This window comes from Syngnathus scovelli, chromosome 10, assembly GCF_024217435.2.
Source record: "Syngnathus scovelli strain Florida chromosome 10, RoL_Ssco_1.2, whole genome shotgun sequence".
NCBI classification, from domain to species: Eukaryota; Metazoa; Chordata; class Actinopteri; order Syngnathiformes; family Syngnathidae; genus Syngnathus; species Syngnathus scovelli.
This window is the reverse complement of record NC_090856.1, coordinates 6,292,422-6,304,107: the sequence shown is the minus strand read 5'-3', so window position 1 is coordinate 6,304,107 and position 11,686 is coordinate 6,292,422. Positions and strand designations below refer to the sequence as shown.

At 44.8% G+C, this 11,686-nt stretch overlaps 1 protein-coding gene across 1 annotated transcript; it reads left to right on the top strand.

The window, feature by feature from the left end:
* The first annotated feature begins 204 nt into the window (after nt 1–204).
* sin3b (SIN3 transcription regulator family member B) lies at nt 205–10,587 on the top strand. Its single transcript, XM_049731935.1, has 19 exons — nt 205–753; nt 1,826–1,932; nt 2,078–2,231; nt 3,806–4,174; nt 4,287–4,442; nt 4,581–4,709; nt 4,805–4,894; nt 4,977–5,095; nt 5,419–5,632; nt 5,743–5,859; nt 6,060–6,298; nt 6,517–6,700; nt 7,176–8,064; nt 8,142–8,311; nt 8,392–8,565; nt 8,667–8,759; nt 8,832–8,926; nt 9,131–9,329; nt 9,480–10,587. Exons 1-19 carry the CDS (start codon nt 622–624, stop codon nt 9,714–9,716), a joined length of 3,867 nt encoding a protein of 1,288 aa, XP_049587892.1. The 5' UTR covers nt 205–621; the 3' UTR covers nt 9,717–10,587.
* Nucleotides 10,588–11,686: the final 1,099 nt, after the last annotated feature.

Below are 11,686 nucleotides of genomic sequence, written 5' to 3'. Positions count from 1 at the left end.
ATTGCTGCTTATTGTAAACTACCGGTCAATGTGTGATCGGGTTATTGATAAACATGATAGTTGTGCTTTTAAATATAATGTATACGCTGTGATTTCTCATGAAGCAACACTGCTCCTTTGTAGCAGTGTAGGGGGAGTGGAGCTTTCTCATTCTTGTGAATTCAGCTCCTCCCATCGTTGCGCATGCGCAATAGAGTTCTTCACTCCCTTTTTTTTTCTCACTTGACTCTGGCTTCCGGACGCCGAAAAACAGCGCTGCCGCCGAATTTAAAGAGACAGGCAATAGTTATTTTAAACACGATAAACGGCAACCATTGTCCCTCAGCTTTCTTCCTCTCCTCAAATGCGTCTTGACTCCGCTCGTTCCATTCGACGATGTTTCGCCAAAGTCAGGTTGAGTAGCAGCCTGTCCGTCATCTGCCTCCACTCGATTGGATTTTCCGTTTGTTAGCGCCGTGCCGAGTGAGACTGTCCGAGCCAGGCAAAGTAGGACTGCTTGGCTCGCTGGTGGCAGGCTGGCTCCCCGACCGAGGGGGCGCTTTGTCGGCTAGCCAACCCGCCGAAGCGACACTGAAGCTTCCCTCGCAAGTTGGGCTCCAGCAGCCTCCCGTCGCCGGGCTCATGGCGAAGATCCAGGCGCACAGCACGGCGAAACAAATCAACCAAATTCAAGACAAGCCTTTCGTTATAACACAAAAGCAAGTGCAGCAGCAGCAGCAACAACAGCAGCAGCAGCACTTCCAGAAGCTCAAGGTAAGAAGACAACAGAAAAGGGGGAGGAAAAGTCCCCTCAGAGTCACAACCATTTTGTTTTATTACACCGGGCTTGCCTTGTTTGAGACATCGAACGTCGAGACGAGTGAGAGCGTTGTTGGCTCAGCCCACGGAGCTCACTGGCCTATGAAAAGTAATTCGTTTCTCAACATTGAGATTTAAGCGTCGATGTGGGAAGTGTATTTATTTTATATGAAAGGGCGTCACAAGTGACAGCCGAGTGACACAGTTTGCGCTACTTTCTCATTTCACTGTCATTGGCGGCCACAGAGCAAATGTGAACTCGAGAGAGAAAAAAAAAAAAAAAAAGCTCGCTTGTGGGAAGTTCCTCCGTGTTCCCTTTTTCAACCACCCTGAACAAAGTGGAGGACGTCAGTCAGGCTAGCCGAGAAAGGCTACCCTACTTGATTAGCAGCTTCTTAACACGTTTATTCGTATCGCAGTGTTCGCATTTTCCCCCCTCACCGTGAGGTGGTTAAAATGGGCGACGAATAAATCTCGAGTGGCAAAATGTGCATGCGTGTGTAGGTGTTCGAGGAGTTATTATCGTCATTTGCCTGGCTAATGCTAACACGAGTAACCCTGCAAAGATCTCCGACAATGCTTTGTTTGAACATACACAATTTGATCGTAACCTAATCCCAAACTTGCTCTTAGCGAATCCAAAAAGACACCAAGCAGTGAACAAAAGCCTTCTGGCGTGTTTTGGTAGCCACGCATTCATTCATTCATTTATTTATTTATTTACTTGCTGTACACCGCGTACATCTGTTTACTTCAGTATTTCTTCATAAAGATTTTGCATTGGAGCGTGAAAATAAATGTCGTGTTCGAAACATTTAACAAGTACCATTGCTGAAATTCCGCTGTGCATTTGTGTGCGTTAGCGTACAATTTGTCGCGGTCATTTGTTTATTGAGCTAAATACGAAGCGTACGCTGTTGAGCTGCAGCAGAGCTGATTCAGCATCCTGCTTCGTTTGTTATTTGACCATTCAAAAATGCCTCTGTGGTCTGCTTAATACTTCAAATGTTCTCGACGTGTGTTGCAGGTTGAAGATGCCTTGTCATACCTGGACCAGGTTAAAATACGTTTTGCAAACGACCCTGGCATATACAACAAGTTTCTCGACATCATGAAAGAGTTCAAGTCACAGAGGTATCAACTTAAAATGCAAGGACAAGATTATGTTTGTCTGCAAGACTTTATTGAGATGCTTAAATTTGAGTTACCTCAACATGTAAGCATTTTTCTATCACTGATTTGCGTGATCTTTTTTTCTTACCTATGTTCTCTTCTGCAGCATTGACACTCCAGGAGTAATAAACAGAGTGTCACAACTTTTCCATGGACACCCCGACCTAGTATTGGGCTTCAATGCCTTTCTCCCGCCGGGGTATCGGATAGAGGTCCCAAAAAATGGAATTGCGTTCCTTCAGTCACCTTTCTCCACACAGGTGAGAAACACGTATGACTCACTTTCACACAGCATTCCCGGTAAATTAGCCCTCCATAGGCTATAATTAGATGTGTGGCCACGTCAGTGGGACAGTGACAATCGGTTTCTACACAAGTGGTGTGTTTAGTGAGAGTTAGCCAAACTCACTTTCTTTCTGCACAAAAAATAAATTGGTCTGGACCGCCCGGGTCCTCTGCCGCAACTTGGCCTGGTTCAAAACCAACCGTGCACTCAAATTTGTTCATTTGCTGTGACGTATTCGTCGTGAGCAACGTCACTTTGACACCCGGCAGGTACAATAGTTTGTTTGATTCAGCATTAAACTCAGTGTTAAAGGTTTGACCAGAAGTACTTAGCCATTAAAACCCCAGCAGCTGACAACACTGGAAGTATTTATTTCAAAATGTTTTTTTTTTTTCCCCCTTGTCCACTCTTTGCTGATTGGTTCATTTCACTGTCCGTTTGCTCGGGTTTGCCCTTCCTCAGAAATGTGCTTGATTAGACTGTGACGAGACTCAATCGCCTTGAGTCTGGATTTGCAGGCTAAGTGAGTCCATCCATCCATTCATTTTTTTCTATGGCTTATCCTCTTCAAAGTTACGGGGTTCTAAACTGGTTGCCAGTCAGTCACTCGTTAGAGACAGACACTAATTTGTAACTGAACCTGCAAGTAAATCAAACAAATTTATCAATATAACATGACTGCTATGGACAGTGAGTTGTGGGTCCTGAACTTCATACGCATTGAAAAACAAAACATTTATGAAAAAAGTTGGAACATATTCAAACACGTACAGATTTTCTAACTGGTTCTAACTGTTGAGTATGTCCGCAAGTTTTTTTTTTTTTTTAATTTCCTCAAATTCATGCTGCACATGTTTGTCTGTTTATGAGCATACTCCAACATACAAAATGCCAAACAGCCTTACCTCAATAGACCCCTGGGACTTGCTGTAAATAAATAAATCTCTATATTCAGAAATGCCATCACCATCTTGATATTTTTCATTCATCACTGAATTTGTTTGATTTCATATCAGATTTGCAGTGGGACTTCCACATGTAAACATGGGCATTCTCTGATCCAATAGACTGAACATATGAATTTTTTTTTTCTTCTCCATTTATTCCAGCAAACATTTGCTTTCATACTCTCCAGAAAGTTGCAGAGGCAAACTCCTTGTATCTTTGGGATTCATTTTATTCTCTGTTTTGTACTGCCTGCTCGTCTTTGACTTGTGAAGGACATTTTAGGCTCTTGAGCTGCTCAGTGAACCAATTGGGTTGTTTGCCGTGGTGAGACTGCATTGGTGGCATTTTTTAGAGAATAGTTGAAACCACTGATGTCGAAAAGTACGCTCTAAGTCGTGAAAAAAAGCAGTAAGGCTAAATGTTAATTCTCAACCACATGATAGGGCTCTTTATCCGCAACCATAATAACATAACACATTGTTTGGTTCATTATAATAATGAATTGGCTTTTTGGTGACAAAACAAGCATGATGGTTGTACCTACTAACTAAGTTGATTAAATGACATTGGCACTTTGACTTGAATTTGTCTTCTATTCAGGTGTCGCCAGGCCAACAGGGGAAGATTGTCACTGCCTCCACTATGACGTCGACCTCCGGTGTCGCGTCCGCCACCACCTCTGAAGCCGGACCAGCTCACCCCGGTGACTCGAAGCCGTCCTCGGCAGAGTCCCTTTCCTCCTCGACTTCTTCAGCCGGGCCCCCGGAAAATCCCAGCAGACTGTCGCTTCCGTTGGCAAGCAGAGAGAGTCAGAATCAGGCCGCCACCTCGTCAGGGTCCCCGCCCGCCTCAGAGACCAGCCCAGTGGAGTTTGACAGTGCCATCAGCTACGTAAATAAGATAAAAAACCGCTTTTTGGACCACCCAGAGATCTACAGAGCCTTCCTAGAGATTCTTCACACGTATCAGGTACCACTGTTTGAGAGCTGTTTGAGTTGCTAGTCATGGCTATGCCGTGGCCTTTTCCTCTATCGCTCTAATGCCTATTGTGATAATACTTTGACTACCTTCCATCTCCCAGAAGGAGCAACTGGAGGTAAAGGAAAGCCGGGGCAGTCGAGGTACCAGCGGGATGACTGAAGACGAAGTCTTTTCCAAAGTTGCCAGTCTTTTTAAGGGACAAGAAGACCTCCTGGCTGAGTTTGGTCAATTCTTGCCTGATGCCAAGAGATCGCTGGTCAGTAGAGGCCCTCCCTTACTTTGCAAAATGTCATGCTGATAAGCTTATCGTAAAAATGAGTTTCGCCGGTAGCATTCATATTGTAGTGCATTGACATCCAGCCCAGTGAGACATGATCCAATGTGTTATCAATAGTTCACCGGAAACTCGCTGACGGGAGCAAAAGAGCAGTTGAAAAGGCCAGAGGATGACGACCTGTTAACCAAACAGAACAAAAAGAGGCCCAGACCCATACTCCTGCCGCACATGTCTCCGCTACTCAAGGTAGTGCACTGGAGTAGTTGATTACTTTTTGAATGTCAATCAATGTATGTCCGTCCTTAAGAGTATTTCAACATGACTGGTTTTCCCCATTTAAGAAAAAAATGAAGTATTCCTGTACCAAAGACCAATCCATCGCTTCTGTTGGCAAACATGGAGTCCTGCGAGAGTTCTCCTTTTTTGATAAGGTGAGAAATCTTCCATGGCAGATAAGCGCTGTGTTATGGCACATGGCCTATAATGTTGCTGTCGATGTAATTTTCCCCTCAGGTTCGCCGCCTGTTTAAAAGCCAGGAAGTGTATGAGAACTTCCTGCGCTGCATTGCCTTGTTCAACCAGGAGGTGGTATCGGGAGCTGAGCTACTCCAGCTCGTCACTCCTTTCCTGGGGTGAGTAGGGACTGGAAAATAACCCGTGTAGGGCAATCTACTTCAGAAATGTCATGTATCCCTCCATTAATCTATGTTGAAAGTGTCTAGGTATGTTGTAGAATGAAACACTACATGTTAAATGCTGAAACACAATTTGCCACAGCTCATCATACATGATGCACAAAATGAGATGATATTTTTTTCTCTATTTGCTGCGGTCTCAAACCTGAAATTTTAAATCTAAGATTTCACTCATTGACTTCTAGTGTTCTGTGAACAAACAGTAGAAGTAAACATTGTCCGATATTTGTCACTCACCATTGAATCCAAATGCTTTCCAGGAAGTTTCCTGAAGTGTACACACAGTTCAAATCCTTTTTGGGAGACAAAGAGCTCTCTCATGCCATGTCGGGGCTGTCAGATCGCTACATGGAGGGAGGAGGAGGCAGGGAAGTAGATTATGCCTCTTGCAAACGCCTGGGCTCCAGCTACAGAGCGCTGCCCAAGACCTACCAGCAGCCTAAATGCAGCGGGCGCACGGCCTTATGCAAAGAGGTGTGTCCGATGTTACAACATCATGTAATTGACAGATAAAGGCACGGTATCCACAAACCACTCTCTTCATAGCGAAAGCTGCCACTGATCCTTTGTACCGATGTGTTTAGGTGTTAAATGACACCTGGGTGTCATTCCCCTCCTGGTCAGAGGACTCCACCTTCGTCAGCTCCAAAAAGACTCCTTATGAGGAGCAGCTGCACCGTTGTGAGGATGAAAGATTTGAGGTACTACAGTGATGGTCTTAATTTTGAATCGTGGGAACCCTTACAGATGATTATGAAGTGTAAACTATTTACATGCACAGGCAACGCTGGTTCTCGGTGGTCAGGGCTCTAGTGGCTATCACAAAAATTTTAGATGAATGCATTCTCTCCTCTAAAATGTTTGACAATTCAATACGTTCATTTCTAAATTGCCCCATTAGTTGGATGTTGTTCTGGAAACCAACCTGGCCACCATCCGAGTGCTGGAGAGCGTACAGAAGAAGCTGTCGCGCCTCTCGCCCGAGGACCAGGATCGCTTCCGGCTAGACGACTGCCTGGGCGGCACCTCTGAGGTCATTCAGCGCCGCGCCGTGTACCGAATCTATGGCGACAAGGCTCCCGAGATCATCGAGGGGCTGAAGAGGAGTCCGGCCACGGCAGTACCCGTGGTGCTCAAGAGGTCAGAGATGCTTTTTTTTCCACGTCTTCATTCCTACATATAATCGAAACAGCTGTGTGGAAAAATCATTTTGCAGTCAATGATCACAGCATCTCAGTCATGTACCTTATACTGTAGCAGTACTGAAATTGATACTCAGTTTTGATTGGTCCTTTAGGAAAGCTATTCCATGGCAGTCAACAACATACAATATATTGAACCTGCATTGTGGTTAATAGGTTGAAAGCCAAGGAAGAAGAGTGGAGAGAGGCCCAGCAGGGTTTCAACAAGATCTGGAGGGAGCAGTATGAGAAGGCCTACCTCAAGTCCCTGGACCACCAAGGAGTCAACTTCAAACAAAATGACATGAAGGCTCTGCGCTCAAAGAGTCTCCTCAATGAGATAGAAAGTGTCTATGATGAGGTAAATCATTTGTTTCTGCTACGGGTATAATACATGAAACATGTTAATGTTTGTTTCATGTCTATTACTTCCATTCACAGTGCTTTCAGAGGCCATTAGCATAATTTTCCTCAAAGTGATTTTGAAATTTTGTATGGGTATTTTTGTGTGTGTGTGAACCATTTGAAGCAGCTGCTATTTGTTTGACCAAACAGAGAATCCCATCCCTAGAGACCACTGGTTCCTTCATCTTTGCATAATCGGCACAGAACAGAGAAGAATAGAATGAGTCTTTTCCGATTGTCATAATGTCCCGCTTTTTAACAGCAAATGGACTGTGGCAGCACACAGAAATAATGATAAACCGCAAATAAACTTCTCTTTCCTTACACTTCTGCTGTACGACATAGCTTCACAAAATGCTAATTGAAGGACAAATATTTCTGTGAGGCTGTTTGCGGCATATTTAAAGCTCTTCTTGGCGCTTGTGTTTTAGCGACAGGAACAGAGCACAGAAGAGGGCGGTGTTGGCCAGCAGGCTCGCAACGGCTCCGGCGCAGCATCGGCCAGCGAGCCTCACATGGTGTTTACGTATGAGGACAAGCAAGTCTTGGAGGATGCCGCCGCGCTCATCATCTACCACGTCAAACGCCAGCCCACCATTCACAAAGACGACAAGGACCACATCAAGCGCATCATCCAGCACTTTGTGCCCGACCTGTTCTTCTCGCGCCGCGGTGAGCTCAGCGACACGGAGGATTGGACTGATGAGGAGGCGGAGCCAGAGGAGGGAGGAGAACGAGGAGTGAGCGCAGCAGCAGCAACAACGGCACCACCACCACCACCGACAACAACAACAGGAGTGAATGCCAATACTTCTGATGGAGCAGAAGCAACGGCAACGAATAGTCCGTCTCAACCTCAACCAGCCCAAGGTCAGGGGCCGGCCCAAAGCCAGCAGCAACTAAACAATGAATCCAGAAGGAGGCGCTGCAGCCCACCCCAACCACCAGAGAGCGAGGCTTGCAGTACTCCTGGTAGCACCAGCCAAACGGTGACCACAACCACCACATCTATCCCCGGAGGCACGCCTATGGAGACCAGTTCAGGCGCCACTGCTGAGAAGGTAGACCTGCGTGACCCTGAAGCAGAGCACCAGAAGGAGCTGGACGACGTCTACAACCTGTTCTACGTCAACAACAACTGGTACTTCTTCCTGCGGCTGCACCAGACTCTGTGCTCGCGATTGCTGCGAGTGTATCGACAGGCCGAGCGGCAGCTGCTGGAGCACCGCGCCGAGCAGAGCAGGGAGCGGCTGCTCGTGGCCGAAGGCAGGCGGGAAAAGGCATGCGACCTCGCCATGGAGCTGCGCCTCAAACAGCCAAGTAGGTTGCATGGATAAATCACTTGGATTTAAAAAATGCGCCGATGTCATACGTGTTATGTTTGTGTGTGCGTGCAGGTGAGGTGGAGTTAGAAGAGTACTATCCAGCCTTCCTGGACATGGTGCGCAGCCTGCTGGACGGCAACCTTGACTCGACTCAATACGAGGACACACTGCGAGAGATGTTCACCATTCACGCTTACATCGGCTTCACCATCGACAAGGTCATCCACAACATCATCCGGCAGGTCGGCCCCCGTCACGCTGCACTATTAACACCGATGTGATGCTCCTCAAGTCCTAACTTAAACTTTTGGCGTGACTCTAGCTCCAGCACCTGGTGAGCGACGAGGTGTGTCTGCAGGTGGTGGATCTGTATCTGGCCGAGAGGAAGAGGGGGGCTGCCGGGGGAAACCTCACTTCTCAGTGCGTGCGAGCCGCCTGGGAGACGAGCTACCAGTGGAAGGCTGAGAGAGCCATGGCTGAGGAGAACTGTTTCAAGGTCAGAGTTCATCTGAATGTAATAAATTGTTGAATATGTGCTCAATGTTTATATTTTATAGAATTGTTTTAAATTTTTATATCTGCCTTTTATTTCATCAGGTGATGTTTATTCAAAACAAAGGTCAAGTGACAATGACTATTGAGCTGCAGGACACTGAGGAGGCCCAGGCTGATGACCCCTTAGACATTCAGGTAAATTCAGTAGATAATAGTTTCAAACATCAAATTGTGTGATTGGTCCAATTAACATTTATGTCATTTCAGTGCTTGTCCAGCTACATGGAGCAATTTGTTGGAACTGAGTCTAGTCTGTGTTCACAAGCAGACGGCTACTTTTTTAAACCGGTCTTTCTTCCACGGTAAGCGAGTTCAACTCACGCCTGTTTTGTACTCAGTGAAATGTATTACACAATCTGTTCCTCTATGGCTGATTTTGCATGCATTTGTTTTATCTTTGTTTGATATTGTCGCCTATGCTCGTTACTCCCCTTTAGTGCCATAATGCCTTGAAACTGTTCTGGTGTTGACTTGCCCATATAATAATGCGCGTTGCTCTTGTATAGGAACCTTCGTCGTTTCCGGCGTTGGCAAGTGCGTCAGGTGGAGGCGATGCGCTGCCGGCGAGAGTGGCACCGGCAACTGGGTGTGGAGAACGCCGGCAGCCTGGACTGTCGCTTCAAGCTTAACACTCACAAGATGGTGTTTGTGATGAACTCCGAGGACTACATGTACCGCAGAGGAGCGCTGGTCAAGGCCAGGAAGGTACGCTTTTGATGTGATCTTCTAACTGGGCGCACACGGCAATGCGTATATACATTTTATTGTCTGTGTGAACCAAGGCCGAAATAACACACAACTACTATTTGAGATGGGACTGCTTTTAACCATGCTGCCCGTCTTTCCTTTTCCCAGTCTCAGCACCAAGTGGCGGCAAACCAGCACGAGCGCTTGGCCAAGTGGCACCGGGGCTGGCGGGCAGAGCACGTGACGCCCTCGGCCGAGCGCAGCGTGCACAAGTGGCTGATGGGAGAGGACGAGGAGGACATGATCCCCTGCAAGACCACCTGCCTGTCCACGGAGCTCAAGGGCCAGGCAGTTAACAGATACCGCGTTCATTACAGCGGTAGCAAAGCCCCCGCCTCGCCTTAAGAGGACATTCGCGCGCATCTCCCCGCGCACACACAGCTGGTTACATGCATGGACATCCCTACACTAAACAGTGCAGTACTTGTGTACCTTCACCTTTCATGTTCACTCCCTCGTGCAGAGTGAGCGTGTTGGAAGAGCAAGTCATACACGAGTGTGGACTTAGGGGAGGCCACAACTGCCCCCCCATCCTTTTCACTCAGCATCAGCAGTATCATCTGGCACTAAAAGTCAACACGATTTGACCACATAATGGAAATAGTTTCAGAAATGTGAATGTCTGTTTTATTTTCTTTCTTTCTTTCTTTTTTTCTTTTTTTAAATGAAAGTCTTGTGTAGTTTTTAGCTTGTAAAGCCAAATAGCCTTCTGCTTGTTGGTGGATTTAATGCGCGTGTCTACAAAGGAGATCATGGTATAAACGCGTGTATGTATGTTTGTGTAACCTGTACTTCATTCTGACAAGTATGTGCATATGTATTTTTTCTATATACACCATTTGAAGATCATGTGGTTCTTTACAGTGTTTGCTGTTGGCCAACTCTTGATGTTTGCATCAATTACTTTACCCCACATTTTGTATCGTAGCTAAACACATTATAAGAGGGCCACTAAACACATTATAAGCGGGCCAACAAAGAGTCCTACAAGTTGATTGGTTTAATACTGAAGAAATTATGTATCATAATCTTGATTTCACTGAATGTTTTCTTTGTGGTTGGTTCCCCCCCCCCCCCCCCCCCCAGCCCCCCCATCCATTTTTCATTTTGCATACTGACATTGAAAATAAAAGCAAAAATATCAGTGTTAAAATAGAATGTATAACATTTATCCTGTATCAGTTATCATAAAATAAACAACCTAGTTGTGACCTTCTTAGATGTTGATGGTGGACACATCTCGTCTGAAGCACAATTTAATTAAGTCAATACAAATCTCTATGGTAGTGATTCGTTAACATTTGCTGCTGCCTGAGCTTCTTGGCTTGTGGTGGAATTTATTCTCCCTATGCTTGTGTTGGCTTCCTCCCACTTTCGAAATAACATACAAGCTTGGTTAATTGTCTCTAGATGTGGTGTGTATGAATGTTTTTTTTTTTTTTTTTTTTGTCTACATGTTTCCTGCGACCAGTTCAAGCTAAACTCTCGTCCACAGTTTATTGAGATTAGTTGCTCACCCCTGAAGCCTATGAGGATTGAGGACAAGTCGTATAGAAAATAGATGGATAGAAAATGTCCTAATTTTCTAATGAGTCATTTGATTGAGGACGAGCCTTATAGAAAATAGCTAGATAGATGTCCTAATTCTGGAGTCGTTCAAGAGAATTACGCCTTACTTACACACGCGCGCATATATATATATATATATATATATATATATATATATATATATATATATATATATATATATATATATATATATATATATATTATATTATATATATATATATATATATATATATATATATATATATATATATATATATATATATATATAATTGAATATAAAAATAAATACGTTTAATTGTTACAGTTTTTCTGCCAGGTTAATTAGCCCGTTTATTAAATTATTAATTAAATGATGTAACAGTTCGCAATTTGTTTGGCGCATGCGCAAAGGACTCTTATGTAACCGATTTTACTCAAGGATAGCGGACTCTACCAAGATTTTCTCAACTAACTTTTTAATTTGGAGTCATGAGGAGTTAATGTGTTTCATTGTTCCGTGTGCAGTAAAGTGGTAAGTTATTATTCGCCGAATAACATGCATACAACAAATAGTACCTCATGAGCCAGCGAGGTTTGTACTACGGGCGTTAATGTTAATGCTAGCGTTGCTAATTACACAATTACTTTGTGTGTGTACCGTTTCTATTGTACTTTCATCGAGTTGCGCTTGTTGTTGCTTGTGCGTAAGAAAGCGTCACTGCAATAGCTTTGTCCATTTATACTAAAGCAGTAATAAACAATTAGAA

Coding starts and splice junctions, on each gene's coding strand:
- sin3b (XM_049731935.1), top strand. CDS start 622: ATGGCGAAGATCCAGGCGCACAGCACGGCGAAACAAATCAACCAAATT. Junction 4,443..4,580: donor CTGATGCCAAGAGATCGCTG/GTCAGTAGAGGC, acceptor TGTTATCAATAG/TTCACCGGAAACTCGCTGAC. Junction 6,299..6,516: donor GTACCCGTGGTGCTCAAGAG/GTCAGAGATGCT, acceptor TGTGGTTAATAG/GTTGAAAGCCAAGGAAGAAG.